The following is a 25,998-nucleotide window of genomic DNA, read 5'->3' on the forward strand; positions in this document are numbered from 1 at the left end:
TGACTGCAGCGTGTGGCAATCCTACATTTGTAGCAGAATTGGAGTAGTGACAAAGCATATATGGAAGGCCAATGTTTATATGATGTTCCTGTGTATTTATACCATGTTGAGGGGTTGTCGTGTGTGTTCAGTGAAGCGGTTTTGAGTATTATTTAGATTGGGATCGGGTTGAGTGGTGCTCTTTTAATATCAGATGTTCCATAAATATGCATTTTCCTTCTTTTCTGTTCTTTCCTTTTACCTCATTGTTCAGTTTACGTTTCATACTCCCTCCCTTTAAGAAGTTAGGGTTGTAATACTTTTTCCTCTGCAAAGCAGGACGTTTTTTATCAACACACTTATTTATGATTTTTGACTCATTTGTGTGTGCCCAACCCATGAAGTACTAATATGAGCATTTACTGTTTCTGACATTGTTGTAGCTGCTTGTTCAGAAGTATATAGTGTGACCCCATCCCCCACCCCTTAACTACTCTAGTGTTTTGTTTCTTAGTTCATTTATCTGTTTTGGTCCTGCATAGGATATTAGTTTATTACTTGCAAACAGATTTTGTCTTATAGAACAAATCATTTGTTCAGAAAAACTTGACTGTTCTCACTGCAAGAACCATAAATTTATAGGCTTCAGTAACACTTTTTTTTTCTGGCTTTCCCCTCTTAATTATTTTTTATTTTATCATTTTATGTGTATTTCTTTGAAATTGTGTAAACAGATCAAGCCTAGCCTTGTTCTCATATAGAACATACAAAGTAATACACTCATTTAAAGACACCATCCAATTCGTGTTCGTCTTTAACTCACACTCCGAGTCTCCTTTCTTTTATCTTTCTGACTGCCCAATGTCTCATGCGTCTATTTAATAGATGTCATGCAGCTGTTCCACTATAATGTTATATAAACATCGGCATGAGTATTGTTCTGTCAGTTCTAGTGAATGTAGAGAAGTTGCTATACTGGATCACCCTCTGTTTAATTTTTACTGCTTCTTGCATTCAAAAGGCAGATAAAATTAAGTTCTGCTTTCAGTGTAAATTCACAATGCTCGATGCTCGCCATGTCAAGAATATTGGCAACTTTTTCAGTATCAAACTAGGGCTGAATGACCAACATTTCACAGATTGTCTCACTAAAATCTTAAAAGTCTTTGCCAAGGAGTTAGTTGCCCCTTTTGGGTAGTGTTAGAAAATGAGACATCTGTTACAGATGTGCAGTACACCTAGGAAGTCATAAGAGCATATGCCCACTGTCGTGGACAGTCAAGCAAACTGTCTAAAGGTGAAGATGTGGGTCCATATTTAAAAAAACAAAACCAAAAAAATAAACAAAAAAACAAACAAACCATCAAGTAACACTTAAATTGAGACAGGTCAAAGAAAGGTCCCTTCTTTATTCTGACCAGCATCTATGTTTTTACTGCTGTAAGTTGGGGTTTGTTTCTGGGAATGCCTTTATCTGGAGAATAGATTTGGGATACTGGGTGAAATGTATGCGTGTGTAGGGCATTTGAAATGTGTGTGTGTGTGTGTGTGAGTGAATTCTCTTTACTGTAAGTGTAATGTCAAGGGTGGGGGGGTGTAAAGGCAGAAACAGTTGCCTGTGGGGGTGGGGGGTGGCATTAATAGAATGTTTTTACCTTGTTCCTTATATACATTTTCAGATATGCATTCAAGGTTGTGTATGTTTATCCAAATGAAGTACTTGAGATGAAAGTCATTTAACTCCCCTTTCCCCCTTCCTATACTAAGGAAAAATTAATGCAGTGGGTATATTTCCCTGTTTATTTTCCAGAGGCATGAACCACCATGACAGCTGAGTGAGCCTGTTCATTGGTAGCCATATATACCCACAGGCTCTCTGTTTTTCATCCCTCTTTAACTCTTAGCATCCATTGAAGCGGTCATGTTGTATGTACCCATATTTAATTAATAAATAAGCATTAGAATGTATTCTTGGAATACTCAAAAAATTGTACAATACTTCCAACTTTACCAAGGTACCTGAAGTGATTTACAGCAATTATAGCATTTATGGTTTATTATTGGAGCCTTGATAAACACACGTATGTATGTATGTATGTATGTATGTATGTATATTGGTATGTATCTAAGTTTGTCTGCCCCAACTTACATTCCCAAAAATGTTGCCATTTTAAGTTCAAGGGAGCAATGTACAAGCAGAGAAGTGTCTTATTATAATAAAATATACAGAGAAAAGAGTTAAATAAAAATCTTTTGTTTTAATGGAAAGGAGGTGTGGTCTATCATTCTATCCGCATGGCTGAGCTTGAGTGTCCCAAATGAGACATGTTACCTAAGCAGCACTGTAAGTACACCGGTTTTCAGCTGGCTTTGAAATGTCGGCTTGTTCAGAGGCTTCTAATGAGCGTTTCCTCCCACAGAATGTTGTGTAACTAACACTAAAGTCTTAACTACTAAATTTAAGTACGTGGGCAAATCAAGTCCAAATAACAGATTTCGAAAGGTTTTGACGCTTCCTACTCGCGTGTTGTCACCTGGGCTGCGGTGATGCTGACAAATCACTGCTTAAATAATCTAATGAGTGCGTTTACTCTTAACTGACATCACTTCAAGCGACAGTTTGCATGGTGGGGTCTTCTACACGAAGTGCATGCTCTGCCCCTTAGATCGAACGTCATCACGTCGGAAGTGCGTGTTCTGGCCCTTTGAACGTCATCACGTTCAAAACGTCTCACGCCAAACACCGCTTGCACAGAGTCTGGGAGGTAATACGAAGACGTTTTGTGTATAATCACGCATATACGTAAGACTATAGTCGGCTTCTTTGGCTATTTTGTGTACACTCGTTTTGTTTCTGAATGTAAATGTGTGTGTGTCAGAAAAGCAAGGTTTGTGGCGGTCGTTTTTCATGCGGCCTAGTAAAGCTGGGTTAGCTGGTTAGCATAGCGGGCCAACCGGTCGCCATGTTGAATTCGTCTAGTTATGGCTAGGTTGCTAGGTAGCGTTTTGGAAGGTTAAGTAATATCAGCTTTCTTATTTATCCACATTTTTAAGATGGTCTATTATTTGTTGTGTTGAAATTCGGTGAACAGGTTAATCAAGGTGGCTAGCTATCAAACTAATTAATGTAGTTATCTAGATGGCAAACGTATAATGTGAATGTATTTGAAACTGAAAAGCATGCTAAGATAGCTCGGACCACCAGTTGTTTTAGAAATGTAGCTAGCTGGCTATAACAGATTGAATTAATTCCTTTCTCACCGTATCTTAAATCTTGTAGTTAATCTAACGCTGACTTCTTTAGATCTCTAGATTAATAGCTAATTCCGTGGGTACCGAAGAAATCGGACCTTTTTGAGGGCATCATTCGGTTAATTAGTATTTGCCTTTGATGTACAAGTTGGCGTTGCCTAATAAGCAAGCTTGACTCGTTTTCCTTGTTCGTTTTCTCTTAGTTTCCCAAAATGAGTAGTTCGGAGGAAGTTTCATGGATTTCTTGGTTTTGTGGTCTACGAGGAAACGAGTTCTTCTGTGAGGTTAGTTGTGTTGGCTTGTAATTTTTCCCTACCTTGTTAGCTAACCATTATTGTTATTGCAACCAACCACCTTACATATTAAACGTAAATCAGACAACCAATTTGTGATAATATTTGAGAACTGGTTCTTTTTATTATGTGCAGGTGGATGAGGACTATATCCAGGATAAGTTCAACCTCACTGGACTCAATGAGCAGGTTCCACATTATAGGCAAGCCCTTGACATGATATTGGATCTTGAACCTGGTCAGTAATGTTCTCTCAGCCTTTTAAATCAGTATTCAGTAGTATTCCAACAACAGCTTTTGCATTACCTCAGTATGTTTTTCTTTGGGTCTTCCAGCAGAGACAAACTAAATCAAAATGGTCAGTTCAACAGACTGAATGTAATAGCCAGATGAGAGAGAGGAAGACAGGCCCAGGCCTAATAAATGTACCTGGGACATTACATTATTATGTTGGCTGGTCCTAAAAAAGCACATTTAAAATGGATCAATATAATCAATGTTATATGATAATTGGATATAAATGTGAAATAACACGGTAATCAGATTTAAACGTACAGTGAGGTCCTCCCTCAGCAAACCATCTGCAGCTGTTGTCTAGATGTTGTCACTAGTAGTCTCATCCAGGGCACACAGTCGGAGCTATAATAAGCTTTCCTACTGAACAGTTGGTTAGAATCTGTTGTCTTTTGTTGTGAACAGACTTGTTCTAATATTGATCTTTAACCTGTTTTCCCTTTTGCCAGATGAAGAGCTAGAAGACAACCCCAACCAGAGTGATCTGATTGAGCAGGCGGCTGAGATGCTGTATGGCCTGATTCATGCGCGGTACATTCTGACCAACCGTGGCATTGCTCAGATGGTATATATCTTTTATGGAGCTTTGTTTTATATGATTGTGAAGTCTGTCAGCTGGGATTGATGTTAGTGACCACAATACACACAATTATCACTTTATTAAATACCTTTATTCTATAAATGTTCATCATAGGCTGCTGTACATTCTAAAGTCAATTGTAAATTGTAACCATCCACTGCTGATACCACTATTGTACTCTAAAGTTGGCTGACTATAGCAGACTCTTGTACACAAAGTACATTGTGTTATCCTTTCTTGAATGTTATCTTGCTTTGACCATATACCTCTTATGCGAGAAGGAATACAGCATAACCGGATACCCAAAAAAATCAGATCCTTACTGTGGCTACTGAAAACATAACACAGTGAACAAGTGACAAGGTACCATCCCTAACTGACAAATAGGATAGGTAGCCACTAGGTTTAGCTATTAGAGCAGATGTACATATAAAAAAAAAACTGGCAGGTCAGTACAAATAACAAATACTCCTTTAATGTGTGTGTGTGTGTGTGTGTGTGTGTGTGTGTGTGTGTGTGTGTTTCATATATATAACATTTATTTGAAAAACAATTTTTGCTTGCTTCTTGTTTTAGTTGGAGAAGTATCAACAGGGTGACTTTGGCTATTGCCCTCGTGTTTACTGTGAGAACCAGCCAATGCTGCCCATTGGTGAGTGTCTGCATTATAGATAATGAAAAGACATATTTTCATAGTTATTAACCTTAATGTGCATGACAGATGGACAGCATGGAGCTGATTTAGTTATGCTTTATATATGTAAATGAGTTATTGATGATTGGCTAAGAGGTGTGTGTGGGTGTGTTCCTCTCTATATTTCAAGGACTATCTGACATCCCTGGTGAGGCTATGGTTAAACTCTACTGTCCCAAATGTATGGATGTGTACACGCCAAAGTCCTCCAGGCACCATCACACTGATGGGGCCTATTTTGGAACAGGCTTCCCCCACATGCTCTTCATGGTGCATCCTGAGTATCGGCCAAAGAGGCCTGCGAACCAGTTTGTTCCCAGGTTCGCGCTTTGCATGTTCTTGCCTTATTTCTAATTGAGGTTTCTCTAATTGCACTTGCATCTGCTCCTCCGAATCAGAATTGAATCCTCCCTGACGTTTTGTGCCCTGTGACTTCTTTCTGTCTGCTTCAGGCTCTATGGTTTTAAGATCCACCCTATGGCATACCAGCTACAGCTGCAGGCAGCCTCCAGTTTCAAGAGCCCTGTCAAGGCCATCCGCTAGGATTCAGGTGGGGGGGAGAACAGAGCTACTGGGGAGACAGGATCTGGGGCCGTGTGTCCGTACATGGCCTCACACTCCACCAAGAGAGACCATTTGTTTTAGATTAGGTTTGATTGAGAAAAATGTTCAATCATTGACGATATAACCTTGAAAAAAGAAAGAAACAAAAAAAATTCTATCTTTCTCCTTACCTTACACGCGTGTGCGCGCACACACACACACACACAAACACACACACACACACACCCACACACAGAGACACAGACATGCAAACGCACACAGTGTGTGGATGCTGCGCAAACATTGTTGTTTCTCTTATTAAAACTGTCCCTTCTCACAGACATAGGACCTAAAGCTATAACCGAAGACAGATCAGTCTTGTAAAATGGAATTGCTCTTTTTTTGGTGTCAGGAGAAAGTTGTTTGGTTTGGTCACAAAGGTGGTAGAAGTTAAATAATAATTGCTTATTGTCCTGCCCCCCCCCCCCCCCCCCCCCAACCTCTACTTTGTGACTGTGCCAGGACAGAGACTGCAGGGAGAAAGCAATTAGGAAAATTACATGTCATCTGATGTTGAATTCTCAGCCAAACAATGGTTTTATGTAAGTTCATAGGTGCATCGTGGCCGATTTCTTTGTTCGTTGTCAACAGAATGGTTATCCTTAGTGTATGTTAGTTGACAGTAGTAGCCAATGTTTTCAGCAGTTCATCTTCAGCAGTCTCTCATCAGTCCAGTGCAAGTTTCTTTTAAACCTCAATATTGCACAGATATTCTCCTCAGAAATACTTTTTTGTTCCTGCCAAGGTCCTCCACAGTTTGCTTATTATTTATGTAAGCTCTTTGAAGAGATGATCACCACAGATTGAAAAATATTTTAGTATCTTTTAGCCTCTCCTAATTGGGCATCTGACATAGAAAAGCATGAGACTGAGGAGTCTTTAGAATGCATTGGTAAATATTATCTCTTAGTGGTTTTGTGTTTTTTGTTGATCTTTGGTATTTTTCATTTACAGCTATTCAGGAACCAGGGTTCAGAATTCACAATAAACTTTTCCTATAATATGTGCATTGTCTTCTTTCTTGGATAAAATGCATAAACTCAAGTTCATTAGCACTAGAATATGGCCAGAAACTAGATTTAATTGTTGCATTTGGCCAGAGGTAATGACAAAGTTTTGGGTTTTTTTGGTGTTATCAACTTCTGATTGATTCATTAAAATTAAGTAGTCTTGAAATTTATGACTAAATGCTATGTCCGATCTGCATTCTTGTCCCCAGAACTTTTAAAAGCAACATTACGTTGGCAAGGATGTTATTTTATTTGCTAAAAAAATCAGAGAAAATTAAAAAATGATCGACCCAGGCACCGGCCAGAAAAACAAATTAGGTTGTAAGGGGTGAATAATATGATCAATTTATTGAGATATAAAGTGGTACTGAGAAATGGAGACAGTGTTGGCTTGAAGTATTGACAAATGTGTCACACAAGCAGAAAAATGACTTAAGAGAATGACACAAATAGACCAGTAGCATACAGTGTAAAGGCTCCTGGGCTCTCCAAAGTTCACCCAGCCTGCTAGGAAAATAGGCTTCTATGACAACCTCATTAACATCTACACAAAAAGTTATCTATTTAAGTACCTGACCCTGGTCATTTATGAACCCACACCCTGCGATATGCCCTGTGACTAAGAAGTTGTTATGGTCACTTTTTGAGAGAACTGTTGACACAACATTAATAGTATATGTAAATGCCAAAATAAACAAGACAAATGATCACTGCTTCTCAGATTCCTGTCGTTATCTTCTATATGTGTCTCTCCTTCCTCTCTGTAAGCGTGTGGCTCAGTTTCTGGAGACTCAGTGACATTTCAGCAGAATCTGATAAAGGAATCCCATTCAATGAACTACAGCACATCTCCCTCCACTTCTAATGTTTTCATAATTCTTCCTTAAATCCCAAGAGTGAGTTTGTTGCTTCTCGTTTCAAAAAGCTGATGAAGTCCTTCACTTCATGGACCCCCTGAAAGGCCAGAAATCACTACAGTTTAGTGCATCACAAATACCATGAGCCTGTGATCCACACTGAGAACGATCATAATGAGTGGAAGTGTCTCCAGGCTGGTCATGAACATTACCTCGTATCGTTTCGGTTCATCCTTCCTTCCAGCCGGGACCAAGTATATTGTAGGAAATCTGTTTTTTGTTCCCCCCCAGTTAAGAAAATGACATTAGAAAGGGTCCAATTGGATGAGCTGATTATGTCAGCACCGTTCGAAGCACTCACCCTTGTACGTCATAGCCCTGCGGCACATCGTTGGCTGTGGCATCCATCTTGGCAATAACAATGTTGGGGTCACTGGAAAGCTGGTGGAAGACACACCCGAGATCCCATCCGACAGGATTGGACAGTTAACGGAAGGACCATTAAGCAAATGCAGTAATAACAGAAAAAAAGTGACCCGAGCCGGCATTTGATGTCATCTTAGTCCGACACATCAAAATGATGCTGATCCAATAAAATAAATCGGCCATGTTGCATGGTGTTTTATATGGGGGGATCTGAGGAAGGGTCTGCTGTGTGGTTGTCCCACCTCCTCTCCGAGCTTGGTGTATTTGGGCTCCAGTTTCTTGCAGTGGCCACACCATGGCGCATAAAACTCAATCAGCACGTCCTTCTCTGGATCATTCACGAGCTCCTCAAATGTATCTGCTACAACCACCTATATACACAAACTTGTCTAAGTGCTGAGGTAATGTGATACGAAGTAACTCCCAAAGTGTGTGTGTGTGTGTGTATATAAATTGACTGTACTTTTGGGTTTGCAAAAACAAGCAATAAGTAGGAACCTTGACTGGTCCGTTGTTTTTTATGGGTACAGGCTCAGATTTGATGTACCGCTTCAGTCTCTCTGCAAAGTGGTCCTCCAAGAAGCGCTCCAGAGACTTCCCGTCTCGCCTGAAACGTGAGCAACTGTCTTGTAACTTTGCCAGTTTCACTGTACTTTCTACATCTGCCTTCAAACGTGTCATTTTTAAACTTATTAGGAGTAAGTGCACTGAGTGTCCATAACACCCAGGCTGGACCTGTCCCATCTGTGAGAAACACTAGCCAGACAAAATAGCGCAGGGCATTTTGCATGTTTCACCCTGTTAGCCAAGGCATGCTGCCTGTCTAATGTGCTCCGCTGGGTGAAGCAAATGGCCAGTTTAAGTGCTCCCAGCTCTTTTGCTTTTCCTGTGGAGATCTCCTGCCAAAGAGTCATTTTCTGAGTGAAATGAGTGACTTGGCTCCGGCCTGAAAGGCTACAAGCTGGCACAATATTCTCTGAAATGTACATTCTTCAAGCCCTGGACTGATAATGCGAGAAGTCATCTTTGACTCAACTGGGTGCAGCTATGTAGCTGTGTAAAACCAATGCAGTTTGCCCATATATATATATATATATATATATATATATATATAAAAAACTTTCTTCAGCATGGTATCTCGGTTCACCTATGGCTGGACTTACGTGAACTCCTCACGCATGGTGTACTTGTGTCCTGCACGAGTCCTGATGGTGACAAATGGCAATTCGCTTCCTTCCACTGACCCCAGGCCATAGTCACCCTCGAGCTCTTCAGCAAAGTCTTTCCGATTAGCCACAGAGAAGAGCAGCCCCCGAGAGCTGTACTGTGAGGCCACCTTCATCACCCTAGGAAACATACCAGAGCTCAGCCTGGGACAGCATCTACTTTAACTTCCACTCATCTGACTACTCAACTCGAAAAAACATCACTGCTGTCATATGAAAAACTTCAGTGGGTATGAAAATCAGTGGACACAGAACTTAATAAGAGAAGAAAAAAAACCCAAACATAATTGATATCATGAATTGTTTACAAACTGGGCCTCTTATATTTTCAAACTGTGTAAAAAATAAAACTAAAATAAAACCTGACCAAAATAGGACATGGTTTTCTAATGATGATGCCGAATCACTCATCAGTTTTAGTCTTTTGTAAGCAGTTGCTTGTTGGAAATACTGAAACTCCTCCTCTTCTGAATTCCAAGGAAGGGAATGAACTGTCTAACCTCAATCCCTCAATCCACTCATTCTAAATCGATCGAATGGCACTTGACATCTACTTTCCTGGTTAGATTTCTAACTCCCTGACTCAGGCCTCTGGTGACACACGATCCCACCCTGACATCCAATTATGATATGTCTTTGCACTGAGTTTTTCATTCTATAGCCTTGGCTGTGTCATTTTTTGGGAAGAGCAGTGGGAAAAGCAGTGTAGACCCATGCTGTTGACTGACTCCCACACACCTGTTTCTCCAGTAGTTGGAGCGTTTGGGGTTGTGCAGGTAGTCCAGGTCATAATATGCGGTCAGAAGGTCCCGCTTCCTCAGCTGTTGCTTATTCTCTCGGGTCAGATGTGGGCAGATTCCATAACTACAGTCACTCTCACACACACACACACACACACACACACACACACACACACACACACACACACACACACACACACACACACACACACACACAAATCAGCTGAAAATGTTTCCACCACAGTGTGGTGGTTTATCTGAGAGTGCAGGCCAATCACCAGACCATCCAGGAGCAGAGCAAGGAGGTGAGGAGGTGCTCACATGTGATCTCTGATGAAGCGTCGGAGTGCAGTTATGGAGAAGGGACCTTGGTGCGACACCACACTTTCCTCAAACTTACTGGCCAGCCTGGGGGGCCTGAAGAGTAAGACACCCCTGCAGAAAGACATGAGGTACTTTCATCATCGGCCTCCTCTCAAATCCAATCTACCATGTCCCATCGTGCCAAAGCTCTTCCATATGTCTCTACTCCACCCCCTTGTGTTCACTGTCTGATCATTGTCTCTTTATGAGCTACTTGGTATGTACTCTATTTGACTGAATACCCAGATTCTGTTGGCAGACCTCTTCTTAATTTTCCTGTCCTTACTCAGATTTGAGGTCGTATTTGTGTCCCAGCTGCAGGTCTGTGGTGTGTGCAAAGCGGAAACTGTCCCTCATCAAACTGGCTCCTTTCAGAAACTCCACCAGCTGAGGGCTATCACTGCTCTCAAAGACTCCTGAACAATAGGGAGAGGGAGAGTGAGAGAGATGGAGAGGGAGAATGAGAGAGGGAAAGAAATTGAGTTTCAAAAGCGCAAGTGAGGCAGACTCAACCATATATCTGACAGCATACCACAACACAGAGGGTACTGCATATATAAGTCCAGAACTACTCTCCTTAAAAAACACAAAACAAAAGTAATGCCTTTAGTATTGCACTGAAGCCCAATGAAACTGCAAGGGTGAGTACTTACCAACCACACTGGCATCGGAGTGGTTGATAAAGGCCTGCAGGTCTTTCTCAGTGGTCAGTGGCACGGAGTCAGGTCCTGCATGCTTCTTCATGTGGTCCACTATTCCATCTGTAAAGCACCATTCACGTTTCTGACCCCCCGTTCTGTTTCACTACAAAACAATGTCTTGTTCTGCACATCTGATGAAGGGATCCCCGGGCAAAGTGTCAGAACAGTTTTGTTTGTAATACAGCTATAAAACGTTTTCTGCTTTACAACACACACAGCAAGTGCTGAAATCACTCATACAAACCCTTTGTCAAACAGCACAATCCAGAAAAAGTGTACATGTTCTCGTAGCCTTCAAATCAAAATCCAATCTGTAAACTTTGCCGTATGTAATCATGGTGAACAAAACAAACAAATCGCATGCACGTGCACACACACACACCTGCTGAACGTGGACCATCATAAGCTGATGATTCCTCTCCATTCTTAAATATTTTGAGCGTAGGATATCCACTGACCCCGTACCGTCCACAAATCTCTGTATTTGCAGTGCAGTCTACCTGTAGGGGAAAGGTCACATCCATAACATAGTGAGCAGGTATCAATGCTTCTCATCCACATAACAACAAGCACTTGAACATCCCAGTTATTAAACACACTGCCAGTCAGCAAGTGTTTTTAGGCTGGATGGCACACTCTCAGCTGCGTTTACCTTGGCTAATGTGACTATGCCTTTAAGCCGTTTGGCAGCCGTTTCAAAATCAGGAGCAAGTTTCTTACAGTGACCACACCTGTAAATGACATAAAGGGCAAGTGGCCGTTGTGGCTGTAATGAACGTTTAGATCCGCGACATTTTTTCTCTGCTATATCTGCGTGATACAGATCCAATATACTGCAAATATAAACAAGAACTCGTCTATGGTTCACGATTCGCTGCGCTTGAATATTAAACAATACCTCCAGTTATGTTAGAAGTATAATGTACAACAGCTAAAGCACGTTTTCTCGAAACACCGCTTACGTTGAAATGGTCGTTGTTTAAGACCATTAAATAGCAAACAGCGCAGTTCCTACACAGCAGTGTGAAAAGCACTCCAACAGAAAAAAAAATCGTATTCTTTCACACAGCTTTTATCCGTGGCTCCCCCATGACTCGCATGCGCAGCTAGGAACCGCAGGTAGGTACCATGGACAGCGCAGTACCCAAACCAAGCACAAACGCTTTAGCGGAGTTTTGCTGGACATTGTGCGCGACACGCAATTCCTTCACACGTCCAAACAGCCGTAAATCGCGGACGATCGTGCATAAAGCAGCCGGCCAGCTTACGCACCAAGGCGCATAAAACTTCACCAGCATGGTCTCCTGCTCAGCCGCCGCGTACTCGAAGTCTGCGTCTCTGAGCTCGACAACATCGCCGCGACCGTCCGCCGACGTGTCAAAAACGGACAGCAGTAAAAGGCATGGGAAAGCGCGGGGCACGAAACCGGCCATGGTGGCAGAGCAACGGACGTGGCCAAAGGAATAGGAAACAAAACGATGACTGCTCAACTGTTCCCTTCCCAAAACCAATCTCCTGGCATTGGGTGGCCACGCGAGGGGCGGGATAAAAACAGAAACGTGCACAATGATTGGATGACATGTCTACGGTTGGTGAGATGTAAGTCAGTGAATGGTGGACCTTTCTGTTAATCAAAGAGCACTCAAGGGATTGCGCTTCACTACGAATTTTTCTAATTAAAATATTTATAAGCGATCACAAGAGCTCGGCCTCATAAAAAAAAGCAACAACAAAAAATTATTGTAACATATGGTCATATTTAATTAACAACGGCTATTTACATAGATTCATGTGCATAACCTGATATAGTCTATTTTGTAAAACTTTAGTGTATTCTTTCATCAATATGACCAATGTAAAGACATTCTCCACTCTTCCTGAAGAGTACACGTACAGTGGTCTAGAGAACACTGGATGCACTCTGCTCACCTTATGATCAACATCATTGCAAAATAAATAAGGCACATTTTATGCTTCAGTTCTTTCTCCAGTACATTGGTGAGTTTATGCTCAAGGATATATCTTAGATCATTCAGTAAACAAATATCTCTCATAAATAGGATTTCAACCAGACACATATGCATGACATTTCAGTCTTTTTGTTCAAGTACTTCTTATAAAAAACATTCACAGTTGTCATTCTTTCACAGAGGTAAACCTTTTGTGTTTTCTCCACTTTAAACAGACACTCCCACTGCTTCCAACGCCGGATCTTGCAGCACAGAGCAGCCGAACCTAATGTCCACCAACAATTCTAAACACTGGGTTGCTCTGCTCAGTGGGACTGTTGGATAGCCATTTTTTGGAGTTCTCCAGCTACAAATGAGTATCCTAAAATATATATAATATTAATTTGATATGACTGACTGAGGTTTCCTTCTGTGCTTTTTTTCCAGTCAAACCAGTCCACCTTCTCTGAGGAGCGATGAGGCTGCCCACGACACTAGGCATGAAAATGATAACTGAGAGCTGATTTAGTTCCTTTCCCGTTCTTCACCATTCACAATGCCCAAAAAGTCTAAGCTAAGTACACTGAACCTTTCTAGGGCAGAAGTAACAGCAATATTGGCCCAGACCATTCTAAAGCTTCCTCCATCTGAACACTGATGTTCGATGAAAAAAAAAGCTGGGATGGCAGGTTTGTGTTTAATCAGCTGGGTTCCTCTTCCCTAGGACTGGGCTGGACCTCTGTGTCTGAGCCGCCAGCATGATGCTGTCTGGAGGATTCGTGGAAGAGCCGTATGAGGTCCTGGTAGCGTGAACCAACCTGCGGATCGAAGTAGAGGGAACACCAGTACAGTCACAATCTGTGCTGACTTGTGCAAGCCATTCCTAATAGTATGATTACTTTAATTATCCACTCCAGATGCAAATATACACAAAATGCTTAGAGACACTGGAAGCACAGATGAAGACCGTACCTCAGTGGCTGTTTTATGACCCAGCTGAGCAGCGATAGACCTGAAGGTGCTTTGATTGGCTCCTCTCTGCTGACAGGTGGTGAGTATCACTCGATCTGCTTCTCTGATCAAAGAGAGCACACAAATACAAATGAACACACACAATCAAGATGATTGTTATATAGCTTATATTGTAACTATATAATTATGTGATTAAGTAGCTTGCCAAAAATACATTCTTCATGATATGGCTTTTTAACTCAACAAAAGTGAAGTATTAAAAAACTCCCGTTTGATTTTCTGACCTTGTCCAGAGCACAACCTTTTCCCCACTTGGCATGCGTGAACTGTTCCTGGCACAGAAAGCACGCCCTGCCTCTTTCTTGGTCTCATCTTCTGTCTCTGGGTTGGTACTCCGGCTCTCCCCAGCAAGCTTTGCCGAGTCGACACTCTGAACACAACCAAAAGATTCCCAAGCATGGACACTAGTCTATGCATGCTTGCTGTCTTACAGCTGCACTGAGTTTTGAAAACATTCCTGCCTACATTACTTTAGATTTACATCACTGACAAACTTATTTTATTATAAGTGTTTAAAAAGTGCTAAAGTAGCTCTGTTACAGGGCTTGATACGGATATGGTTTTTCACTTGCCTTTTTAGGTCTATGTTCATGATGTTCTTTACATTACCTTGGAATGAGTCTGATGTTGGGGAGTTTCTGCCCTCATCTCTGGAGAGATGGCTCCCATGTGCTGAAGTAGCTGGCTTCCCTCTACTCTGTGTACAGTCTGAACACTACACACACCATCAACATTGTCACACTCCATCTCCTCCTCCTCAGACCGACGATGCTTAGCTGGGTGGAGCCGCTCAAAAAACACCCAGTACTCCTCAAGCAGGTGGACGTGTTCTCGGAGCAGCATGGCGATTTGCGCCTTCATCTAAGGAGAAGAGATGTGATGACAACAGTGATGAGATGAAGGGACAGCAGTGTGCTGGCTAGCACTAGGACCCCGGGCGCACCTCTTCTGAGCCAGCCCGGCTTTTACACGGGCCCTGCTGGAGCGTGCGCACCACCCTCCTGTAGTGGGGCGAGTGCTCGCCGAAGCTCAGCTCCAACTGTCGCAGGAACCTCCGACTCCTCTCAAACGCCTGCTGCTCAGCAAGCTGAAGGGAGAAGAAGGAACCAAGCAATGAAACATACAGCAGTTTCTGCCTTACATTACCTTTATGCTACAGGATGTCATATAGGGGTCCTTTTCTTGTTTAAAATATGTTGTCAATATTCCTAGGCTGTGTTCAATATAGCCTACTACATACCAACGACATACAGACTGGGCCGCAAATCAGTATGCCATATGCAGTGTGTGACCAAAATACATTTTTCCAGTATGTAAAAGATACCCAGATGACATACTATGTCAGCCAAACATTCTGTTCATGACCTTTTACAAAGTGTGTACGTGATGTACTGTATCCCTTTATGCAATGGACAGGGAAAATCTTTCACAAGTGGGTGTAACCTTCATGGGACTTGTTTGCATTTGCTGCATACTGGTTCCTGAACTGCATACTGCTTTGGGGACCAGTATGCAGTATACAGGAGGTTGCAGGCTGTTCTGCACATAGTCTGTGTTTCTTTCTCGACAATTTTTCCCCCCCTTCCACTACTGCGACCAGTGCCAATGTAATTTCGGGTGCGAAACTATTAATCCCTGTCTTTAACAGTGTGTTCCATGCCACCTCTTCGTCAAATGTTAACGTGAGCAGGGCTGTCTCTCACTAGGCCGCACTCCTGGGCCTGCTCCGGGTGCAGGAACGCAGCAAAGTCTCTGAGCAGTTCTGGCCATTCGCCCAAAACAGATCTGAGCCTCACGTAGAGATCCACTGATGTTCTGCCCTCGGGGTCCTGCTCAAACTCGTACAGGACACCCAGGAACTCCTCCACCTTCCCCGGCACCACCTGCACTGCCTCGCACACCTAAAGGGTGTGGTCAAGTATGAGGGAAGGACGCATAAACAAGACCACAGGAATGGGGATTACTACCATACATTTGCATACATTGCATAAACGACCAAGCTACGAGTCTGTCAAGCAGCAGCTTACTTTGTGACACACTGGCAAAATTAAACACACACAAAAAAAGTAGTCAGCATACCAGTGCTTATCAAAACACTGAAGATTAAATGCCAAAATGCTTACAAAACGCACTCCTACACGCAAAAATTACTCACCTTTTCTAGGTAGGCTTGGGCAAAGGCAACATCTTTTACATCTCTGCGAGGGTCATCATCAGATAAGTCATCACAGAGAAGTGCAGAATGCAGGCGCTCCGCACGCCCTCCTGCTGAGCAACCGTGTACACAATTCCACGATTATTCAGGGGAGGGGGGAAAAAAAGCAGAATGTTGATCTAAACAAAACATTACTCCTTGCTTATGTGATACCATATATAGCTCAAGACCAACCTGACATGTGCGCTTCTGATTTGCCTTCACCCAACAGACACTTTTTGTCAGCCTCCGGCTCCGATGTCACCCTTGACCGTTTCTTTGTGTCCTTGTAAATTTCAAAATGAGAAGATTTTACAACACTTGTCTTATTCCATTGTTTTTGCACAAAAGTGCATTTTCCCCCTCAATCTTTTGTGACAGATCCAGTTGAAGCTCCATTACAGGCTGATCAATTTTAGCAAGTCTACATTCTTGAACAGCTGTGTAAAAAGATGTACCATGATATTCACTGTTTACCTGGCCATAGTTGTTAACACTGTTCAGTTAAACTGAATTTAACTTGATTAGATTCTCCCAAAAAATACCGTACATTTACATTACATTTTAGGCATTTAGCTGATACTATTATCCAAAGTGACTTATAATTATGACTGAGTACAACTTGAGCAACTGAAGGTTAAGGGTTGTGCTCAGGGGCCCAACAGTGGTAGCTTGGCAGTGGTGGGGCTTGAACCAGCAACCTTCCCATTACAAGTCAAGTACCTGAACCACTGAGCTGCCACTGCCCACTGTAATTATACATGTTTCAAAAATCTTTAGGCTGAACTAAGTAGCATGCTTGCAGACTTGATCTGTAGACCTCTTCTGGTATCACAGGACTGTAAAATGACTGGGGAGCATTGTCCAGGAGAATGTGCTGAAGCATACCAACAACCAACCCCACCCCTGACAAATAGATGAATCACACATGGGATCAGCCTTGTATGTGGTCTAAGGTAAGGGCAGAGGGGAGTACATCACATCACAAGTATTCCATAGGATTAATAAATTCACCTGAAGCTCTGGCACAGACATTACACATGCTCTTTGACTCCTTTCTCCTTCATCCTCCTCTCGCACGTTAATCGCTGGCTGCATAGTATCATCTTCCCCGGCCACAGCAGACACAGGGCTTCCCGAGGACTCCGATAAGGTGAGGAAGGGCCTTCTAAAATCTTCCTCTCCAACATACTCCTGCTCGTCCTCGGTAACAATCACCTCATCCATGTCCAACTCTTGTACTTCTGTGATTTCTTGAAAATTGTCATTTGCTTTAAAATGGCCTTCCTTGTAACCAATAGGAGGTCTGTTTGAGGTTCTGTCCACTGGAACTGCCTTACTCTTGTAAATGTTTCCCAAACAGCTCTGTATAAATCCTTCCATTCTTACTGTCTGCTGGGATAAATGTTTCTGGCTGTGATCTATAACTGGTACAGGGTTCAAACAAGTGCTCTGACAGCTCCCACTCTCTGTCACGATACAGCCTGGAGTCAGCAGGAGTAATGAATGCAGAGTGTTATGAGACAGAGTCTCAGGAGAAGGCAGGCCTAGAGGGAGTCTTGGCCCCATGCTCACTTTGAGTAGGGTGCCACAGCACTCACTCATGTGGTCCTTAGCCAATGAAGCGAAGGCTGAAGCTCTTTGGGCCACTTGTTTAGCAGCAGGGGAGGGGCATATAAAGGCAGTGGCCACTGGAGCAGCAGGTAAGGTGATGACTATGTTCCCTTGGCCTGGGCTAGCTGGAGCTACTTTTGCAGCATTGGGGACTATGATGTGCGTATCTTCTGCAGGATTCACAGCTACGGCCCCTAGAGACGGCAGGTTCTGGCCTGGGCCCAGCGAAGCTGCCGGCAAAGTCACAATGAGTTTTGCTCTGTTTAGATCTGCTGCGTTTGTAATGTCAGGCAGTGCCACTTGGGGATTTGCAGCACTAACGGCTGCAGTTCCAGAGGAGGCAGAGCTGATTTGTTGCCTGTTTGAATGGGCATTGAGGTGAAGGGTCAGTGGCTCAGGCTGAGGTATGGGAATGGGGTTCTGGGCCGAAGGACAACCAGGCTTTGGCAAAATGGGCGTCAGTCGACGGAGGGCTTCCTCCAGGCCCTTAGCTGGCGGCAGAGGTTTGGAAGGCTGAGTGGAAGGCTGCATGTGGAGTTCAAGAGGTGCTTTTCTCCTGCAGGAACCAGCAGGAGGAGGCAGAGGCTGAGGCTTCAGGTCTAGGGCCTCGGGAAGGCGGGGGGGGTAACGGGTACTCGGGGGGAAGATGTAGGGCGGGGTGACTGTGGGATCGGGAGCAGCAGAGACGGAGGCAGGGGTGACCTCTGTGGAGACGCCGCTTCCTTCAGGACTGGCAGGTTGAAAGTCGGCAAAAGGCTGGTTATATTTTCTCACTTCTTCGTGAATCAGTTTAAGGTTTTGCTGCGACAGAAAATTCGAGATGGTGAGTATACTTAAACAACTGTGTTAAATCACACACAAAAAAGTAAAAATACTCATCGTTTTGACTTTCGTCATTGCCTGCTTATGAATGACTACCGAAAGTCATTCCCTGTGAAGTTAGAATGGTTGTTACCCTAAGCCACCAGGGCATGAGGCGCTTGTGTCTCGCCACTGGGGGGCGCTGGTCACTGGGACTGACCGACAGACAGGCCAGCGGCATGGGGGGACATTTCCCTTCTATAAAATATTTCTGAACCCCCCGCAAACACACACACACACACACACACACACACACACAGAGAGAACACTGAGGTTTTTGCTAACATGACATAAGAGTTAACTAATAGAGGTGTTAACAGTGAGTGAAAGCAAGGCACAGATTGGGTGTATGTACTTCCATTAATAATGTGTCTTCACACACACCTTTAATATATTGGGACTCTGTTTCTGACATGCAGAGCGAACGTGGGTTCTCAAACAGATGAAGTTACGAGCCGCGAGCAGGTACTGACAGGCCAGTTTGAGTGGGTGTACAGTTCCCTTTAAGTGCTGATGACCCAGTACCACCAGGCTGGAAGAAAACAAAAAGCACAACCAAGAATAAAAAAACCCCCAAACAAACACAACAAAGCAACCAAAATCATGTTGTGTTCTTTTGTCCAGGCCAGTGATTTTTGTTGCTTTAAGCAAATGCACTGCACTTTTTAAAGTGTGCGGATGTGGGGAGACATTGCGGCCCACCAGTTCTCTGCTGAAGTGAAGGGGCCCTTATAATGGAAAGGGCGAAGGTCGACATGCGGCAGCAACTCCGGGTAGAGGAAGACAGGCCGCGTCCCCAGCAACCAAGCCAAATCAGCCGCAATCTGGGACCCTTAACGGCACCGGATGCACCATCACAATAACGCTCAACAGTCATTATATTCCTAAAAGATTGTAGCAATGCCGTTGAGAACTAACACAGTTATTAATTTCTCTACATGCTGCCGTGTAGCAAACTGCTGTGCGTGTAAAGTACAGGTTCCATTAACAAACATTAAACTCTTCCAATGGCCTCGATAAAGTCAGGTGCGTGGAAGGCCTCCAGCACTGCAGACTCTAGCATGTGGCCTCCACTAGTTCATCCAGTTTCACTTAGAAACAGGTGGGAAATTAGCAATGAACACTAAAGGACAGAATGCTTCAGCCCTCCAATACTGGAGACTAACACCCCTGCTCTAGAAAAGGTCAGTCTGACAACCTTGCTCTAGAATAACACATGGCAAGACCATAAATCTAGAATAGAACCAAAATCTGCAAAAACAAAATACATAATAGTGCCTCAAAAGTGCTTTGCCTGACCTGGGAACAGTGGCCCAGGGGTCTGAGGGTCAGGAGCGTGGTCCAGATCCTGGAGCAGCATGAGAGCAGGCTCCAGGTTACATGCTCGGAAGATGCTGACAAACCCAGGCTCTATCCCACGCCAGGCCTCTTCTCCACGATGGGCAAACAACTGCAGCTCTGACTGGAATGGAGGGACAGATTAAACCCACAGCAAAAAAGTACAAAGTGCAATAACAATCATGCCGACATTGAAATTCCAAGAGAACAAAAAAATAATAATTACATACACACACTTCATAGTATAACAGTACATGTCACAGCATTATTAAATAACACAGTATAGCAATAAATAAATCTGCATTACAACAGCTTCAAATGTGTCAACTAGCTAAAACTAAGTGGAGCAAAATGGAGCTGGTGCACAGAACAACGGCAAGCCTGCATGCATCCGCATCCATAGGGCCAGCAATGATACGATACAGTGCACACACAGCTATGGCAAAGACAGATGTCTGACACAACTGCACCATAATAGTTGCTATGTTTTACATATCAGGATTACATGAGAAAGAGAGTGTGTGGGTGAGTGAGTGGTGTTTGTCTCTCACCAGGAACTGTCGGGTGGTGCATGCCTCCGTCTGCAAGCCCTCCACTCGTCTGCTCAGCATGCTCACCTGTGTCAGGAGCTGCACATGCTGCACCACAACACGGAGTGCATTCAGAGCACAGCCGCATTCACAACGCAACTAACCACAAACCCTCTGTATGCTCCTTTTCCTTTCCCTTAATTTTGGTGAATTTTTCCTTTTCTGGCAAAGTGTTTAGGTTTATATTACCTTTTAGTTCTTTGGTACTGAGAGGGATAATGGTGGAGTTTACCACACACCTTTACTTACTTTTTGAAAACGCATTTTCCAATTAAGACTGGTGTTTTGTTTTTTTTTTGTTTTTTTTTTTTTAAAAGATGGGCGTCTCTCCATTACAGAAGCATACTTTCTACATTGTCAGTAAACCTCATCCACATGCTTAAACATAGCGATCGGTCTGTAAACCGAGAGAGAAAAGCATAATTCTTCAGTTTATAGACCAGACGGGGCAGAGTTTCAAAACTTACAGAAATGTTGTTTAAGGGGCATAATCATTACTGCCCCTAATTGGAGAGAATGTGTGGGCTCTTCCTCTGACCTGCTGAACGTGCTGCTGTAGACGGAGCTTCTGGGCAGGGCTGAGGAACAGAGGGGAGGTGGGGCTTGAGGGACGTTTAGGGCGTGGCGGGGGTAAGGGCACACCCTTGCTCTCCAGCAGGGCCTTCCTTTTGCGGAGAGCTGCCAGCTGCTCTCTCACTGTGCTGTAGCGCTGGTTCAGGATGTCGGCCAAAGGATCCTCATACCTGCACACAACGGTCATTGCACACCCGTACACTCCTCCTTAAATCAACTCAATTAACTTTTATGTTCTTTGTGTAAATAAACTGGGAGAAGCACTGGGGTGTGTGTGTGTGTGTGTGTGTGTGCATGTGTGTGTGTGCGTGTGTCGGTAAGGCATGCTCAGTCTTGCCCATGGGTGTGTAGGAAATCTTACTGAATTGTTTCTAGAACACTAGGTGGTTGCTGCTGGGGAACATATTCTTCTTCCTTGTCCTCCTCTTCCTCATGGCCTTCTTCATCCTGTCCCCCCAACTCATCCTGAAACTACGAAATAAAAGACGTTACGTGACACCATATACAAGAAAGACAGTTATTATGAATACTGGATATGAGATGAGTCTTACTGCATCAAAGAGCTCCTCCATCAGGTCATTCACTTCCTTCTCTACAAAAAAAGAAAAAAAAAACAAAACAAAAAAAAAACAAAATATGCATGAGGGGGCTCAAGGCAATTACATGCAACATCAAAATGCTGACTGTGATTGGTGGAGGTGACCGAGCATCCCAGACACAGGCGTGCCAAGCGCCAGGATGTCCAGCTACTGCTGCTCACTCACTGGTGATGCGCACGGCTTTGTCGTTCCGGTAGTCTTCCACGTCCGGCTCGTCAATGTCGGCCAAAAAGTTGTACTCGGGGTCATCTTCGTCATCGGCCTCCTCTAACCAGACACAGACGGAGAAGGCTTTGAGTTACAGTGCCAAAATGATTCCTGAACCGATTCCTCTCATCTTACATGGAATGAGAATAAACCACTTAAAGAGTGAAAAGGAAAAGAGTAGCATTCGACTGGTGGAGGTGGAGGAGCTGACATAACCATACCCATTTTTCCCCTCAAAATCATTACAGCCTGCTCCTCTTTTTTAATTAAAGGCACAGAGTCTTAAGGCCCTGGCCGATGTTAAGCAGTGCAGGTGATTCTCCACAAGTGGGCGCCCTTAACACGCAAAAGGTTTTTTGTGCACCACTGTGAAGGAGCAATCTGTGTTGGCACTTCAACTGTGTGGCCATGTTTACTGTGGTCCAGTTGTAACTTAAAAAGCCATGCTGTGCAGTGGCACAGTGAGGCGTGAGCAGATGCAATAATGTGTCAGTGAGACCTCCAACGTTTGGCATGGTTCTGGAATGAGCTGTGGTCTGAGTGGAGAGGTCACCTTCATTCTCCATTTCGGAGCTCATGAGGCCCTGGAGCCACTGTGTCCACTCCCGATCCTCCAGGGTGGAGCCGTGCTCGTACATGTCTGGCGTGATGTCAGGAGCTCGGAGCTCCGCCTCCAGACGACCCAGGGGAACGTCTCTGAGTGGTCGTTTGGATCGAGTGCGAAAAGCCATCAGACTCTCTTCGCCATCATTGCCAAGAGACTGAGTATCAGGGAGGAGGGGTGTAGACACTGAGATATTATATAACAACATTCCAGGCCATTATATTCATATAGCTCATGCTCAAATGCAGCCGTTACCTGGTAGGAGTGCATACAGTCAGAGCCGATGGCCAGCTCCTCATCCACTGCGTGGAGTTTCTCCATGAAGCTGCACTCTTTGCTGGGTCCTGCCGGCTCCGGGCCCTGAGGGGGTGGTGGGGGCCCCATGGGCATCACCTCCACCTGCAGGTGTCTGGCCCTGCGCAAAGTCTGGTGGAAAAGGGACAGCTTATTTTTCTGCTGCTGCAGGCCAGGCTGGGGTTTTCTGGAGCTGCACACAGTAAGGGGTGGGGGGACGAATGGGTGTGTGTCACCTGTCTGGGGCTGCAGCTGTTCTCCCGGGCATGTTCAGTAAAGGATTTGTTAAGGCTTAACCGCATACCCCTTGGGGAAGATGCTGTGCTCTCCAAATCACTTTCCAGAAGTGTCTACAGCACACAAATATTGTAATCAGCTCCAATCAGGGTCTATATATTACCCATGATACGGAGTTTTAACATTGGATGACATGCGTTAATTCTCTCTTACATCCTCTGCAGTCTCATCATCTTCCTCTTCATCAGGGCAATACTCTTCATCTGATGAGTCTTCTTCTTCTAAAGGAATGTCCACAAACTGGGGACCCTGCAAATAAATCCACATCAGCATTCAGACAATAAAGCAGTTACTGTGTGATCAGTTTATTATGGATTCAGGATATTATCCAGTATTGAATTATGTTTGAACTATGCAGGTGAATCATTTTAATTACCTTCGTTGTGCTTGGCTTCTTAATTGGTGAAATATTCCAAGTAGGAATGACCTGTAAAACAATTGCAACTGATTAAAATACACCACTGTACTGAACGTTTAACACACTTACTCACCACCTTCCTGTTCCTGTCTCTTGTATACCTCTCCACACACTCTATTTTTCCAAGTCTGACACAACCTAAAGTGTATACATTACACTGTAATCAGCTAAGCCTGAAGTGTGTTAAATTTATGCCTGAGAATCATATGAACAATCTGCATCTTTAAGAGACAAAACTGAAATGTTAAAAGAATTCAAACCAGCCAACGCACCACTCCTTTCTCTACCACCTCCTTCAGTTTAGAGCGCGTCATCTTAGGCTCCTGCAAATGCCCGGGAGAAACAGCGAGCAGATCAATTCCCCAAGTCCCAAGAAATCCACATGACACAATTACTGCTTTTAAACTGAGAGACCGATACTCACAAACAGTGGAACGGGCTGAGTGTCATTGATGGCTGCCTTCATCATGGCTACCACATGTTCATTGGTGATCACCTCCTAAGGACATGAGGTCAACAAGCACAACAGCGCTCAGACATGACCACTACAGAAAGTCACATTTGTTCACGGTGTGCTTCAGCACTTGGCACAAGGCACATCTAATCTGTAATAATTACACCTTTGATAACCCTTGCAGCACTCACTCACGTGTAAAATGCTGCGCACGTTGGCAGAGGTCAGCTTGTGCTGCCGAGATTTGTTCTCAAGCTCTCTGTCCAGCTCTCGGTCAATCTCCACCTCTGCCTGGATATCTTCATCCTCCTCCTCCTGCTGCTGTTGTTGTTGCAGACCTACTTCAGTTAAGTCCCCGCTCATCTCTCTCTTCCTTTTCACACCTCCTTTTCTTCTGCCAATTTGTTTATTGCAGCTTTGCTCACCATCTGAGAGGAAAAAGCAACAATATCAAAATATACTCATGAAAGGCCTGGAAATCAGGTCTGTTCCACTACATTCAGAACGCTCTCAGGCACTGGACCAATCATTTCTGAGTTACTGCATGTCCAGTACAATGAAGACACAACCCGCCTGTTTTCTTTTCCAATTACAGATATAAAGTCAACACCTATCGATACTAAATAACATGCATTTTCATTTTTTAAGGGTTGAATTCAATAATAGGGATGCATCTCATCTTTCTTCTGTTCAAGAGGACTGAACAATTTAATTCTTTTAAAACTCACCAACTGTGATGACCAGGGTCTTCTCAGTTTCATCTTCTGATGACAGGCCAAATATTGTATTCTGTACCACACCTATGAACCACGGGTTCTTAGTTTATGACTATTCCTTAGACGGTACAACAGTTCAGTTAAAATCGCTGCTTAGCATCAACATGTTTAACGTTATCTGAAAAACAACATACATTTCATCTCACATATGCGTTCACTTACTTAAAAACAGTACATTTACCTTCGTTCTCAGAGCTGGCGTAGAGTGCTTGACTACACCCTTTACTCTTTCCAGATCGCCTCGACGATGTAGTGTTTTCGGCGTTAACCTCTCCTTTAAACGGATCGGAGCCGTTTTCCGGGGAGACGGAGACGAGCCCGTAGACAGGACAGGGGGCACTGCCTCTCGGCTGGCCTTCGTCCTCTTCATTCTTGCCCCATTTAGACCGAGACTGTGCGGTCTTGCCGTTTCCCTGCTTCCGTCTACGTACGTGATTCATTTCGAATTCAGCTAAGATAGCTAACTGGGAGCTGGGTCGGATATCGTCTTTTTTTCAAACTCGAGGTTCCTAATTGTGTGAATCCTAATTTTAATAAATAAAAACTCAAATGAGACGCGTTCATGTCACATTTTGCCAAACCATAATCTGTTTTGACTCTACAAACTAGCTAGCCCAGCTAGCCCAGGTATCTCCATTTGAGATAGGCCACATCTTCTCTAACTACCAGGAAAAAAATCTCTCATATATTTTGATCGTGACCTATCACACCTACTTTTAACCCGCCGGCAATCTACGATAACACAGGTCCATGTAGTGAGAATTAAGTTTCATTGTACGCGCCAGTTTGTGACCATCAGGAACACCGGTCAGCACGATAACAATAATACGTCATATCCGGTTAATGTAAGCCCAGCAACTCGTCAAATTAAAAGTCCAATTTCCCAATTACTCAAAACCAGTGATTTCCAAAAGGCGAAAAAGGTGGGGGTAGAGATATGTGTGGGTGAAGAGACGTCATATACCAAGCATATCATCTGTAGCTCAATTAACTGACGTCTTTAAAGTAGGGTATATGAGATTTAAACAAGCTAGCAGCTGTTGTAAAGAACTTTCACTAGTAGAGTGGCATGTTAGAGAAGTTTGCAGGATCAGGTGTGTTGGAAATGAGAGTGCAGTGATCTAGATCTCCAGAATCAGGGTTGGGCATCTCTGTTTTGGTACATACTACCAACATGAAA

At 43.7% G+C, this 25,998-nt stretch overlaps 3 protein-coding genes across 7 annotated transcripts; 1 reads left to right on the forward strand and 2 right to left on the reverse strand.

Moving 5' to 3' along the window:
- The first annotated feature begins 2,642 nt into the window (after positions 1-2,642).
- On the forward strand, positions 2,643-6,698 carry csnk2b (casein kinase 2, beta polypeptide). Of its 4 annotated transcripts, none has more exons than XM_027019729.2 (8): positions 2,676-2,782; positions 3,435-3,515; positions 3,660-3,762; positions 4,268-4,383; positions 4,975-5,050; positions 5,223-5,412; positions 5,545-5,642; positions 6,158-6,698. In XM_027019729.2, the coding sequence occupies exons 2-7, from the start codon at positions 3,444-3,446 to the stop codon at positions 5,633-5,635; spliced, it is 648 nt and encodes a 215-aa protein (XP_026875530.1). In that variant the 5' UTR covers positions 2,676-2,782; positions 3,435-3,443; the 3' UTR covers positions 5,636-5,642; positions 6,158-6,698. The 4 variants fall into 4 exon arrangements, with proteins under 4 accessions (XP_026875532.1, XP_026875530.1, XP_026875531.1 ...); XM_027019730.2 differs by having other exon boundaries at positions 6,650-6,698; XM_027019731.2 differs by having other exon boundaries at positions 2,643-2,744; positions 5,545-6,698.
- pdia8 (protein disulfide isomerase family A, member 8) lies at positions 6,312-12,531 on the reverse strand. The gene is made up of 13 exons (XM_027019733.2): positions 12,291-12,531; positions 11,671-11,749; positions 11,401-11,518; positions 10,971-11,078; positions 10,604-10,733; positions 10,276-10,389; positions 9,953-10,078; positions 9,152-9,334; positions 8,487-8,595; positions 8,231-8,359; positions 7,924-8,003; positions 7,775-7,832; positions 6,312-7,659 (listed from the first exon to the last, which is right to left on the reverse strand). The coding sequence occupies exons 1-13, from the start codon at positions 12,449-12,451 to the stop codon at positions 7,576-7,578; spliced, it is 1,479 nt and encodes a 492-aa protein (XP_026875534.2). The 5' UTR covers positions 12,452-12,531; the 3' UTR covers positions 6,312-7,575.
- A 232-nt stretch (positions 12,532-12,763) lies between these two features.
- On the reverse strand, positions 12,764-25,619 carry si:dkey-27c15.3 (GON-4-like protein). Of its 2 annotated transcripts, none has more exons than XM_035529428.1 (28): positions 25,000-25,619; positions 24,771-24,842; positions 24,238-24,470; positions 24,013-24,087; positions 23,861-23,911; positions 23,547-23,597; positions 23,324-23,419; positions 23,110-23,223; positions 22,835-23,005; positions 22,529-22,736; positions 21,934-22,035; positions 21,721-21,761; positions 21,531-21,640; positions 21,135-21,339; positions 20,558-20,644; positions 19,968-20,130; positions 19,371-19,500; positions 19,053-19,200; positions 18,763-18,879; positions 17,208-18,608; positions 16,389-16,479; positions 16,155-16,264; positions 15,703-15,900; positions 14,943-15,086; positions 14,609-14,860; positions 14,224-14,369; positions 13,940-14,042; positions 12,764-13,785 (listed from the first exon to the last, which is right to left on the reverse strand). In XM_035529428.1, exons 1-28 carry the CDS (start codon positions 25,256-25,258, stop codon positions 13,669-13,671), a joined length of 4,995 nt encoding a protein of 1,664 aa, XP_035385321.1. In that variant the 5' UTR covers positions 25,259-25,619; the 3' UTR covers positions 12,764-13,668. The 2 variants fall into 2 exon arrangements, with proteins under 2 accessions (XP_035385321.1, XP_026875558.2); XM_027019757.2 differs by having other exon boundaries at positions 16,155-16,267.
- Positions 25,620-25,998: the final 379 nt, after the last annotated feature.

The sequence above is a fragment of the Electrophorus electricus genome, chromosome 8, assembly GCF_013358815.1.
Source record: "Electrophorus electricus isolate fEleEle1 chromosome 8, fEleEle1.pri, whole genome shotgun sequence".
Taxonomy (NCBI): Eukaryota; Metazoa; Chordata; class Actinopteri; order Gymnotiformes; family Gymnotidae; genus Electrophorus; species Electrophorus electricus.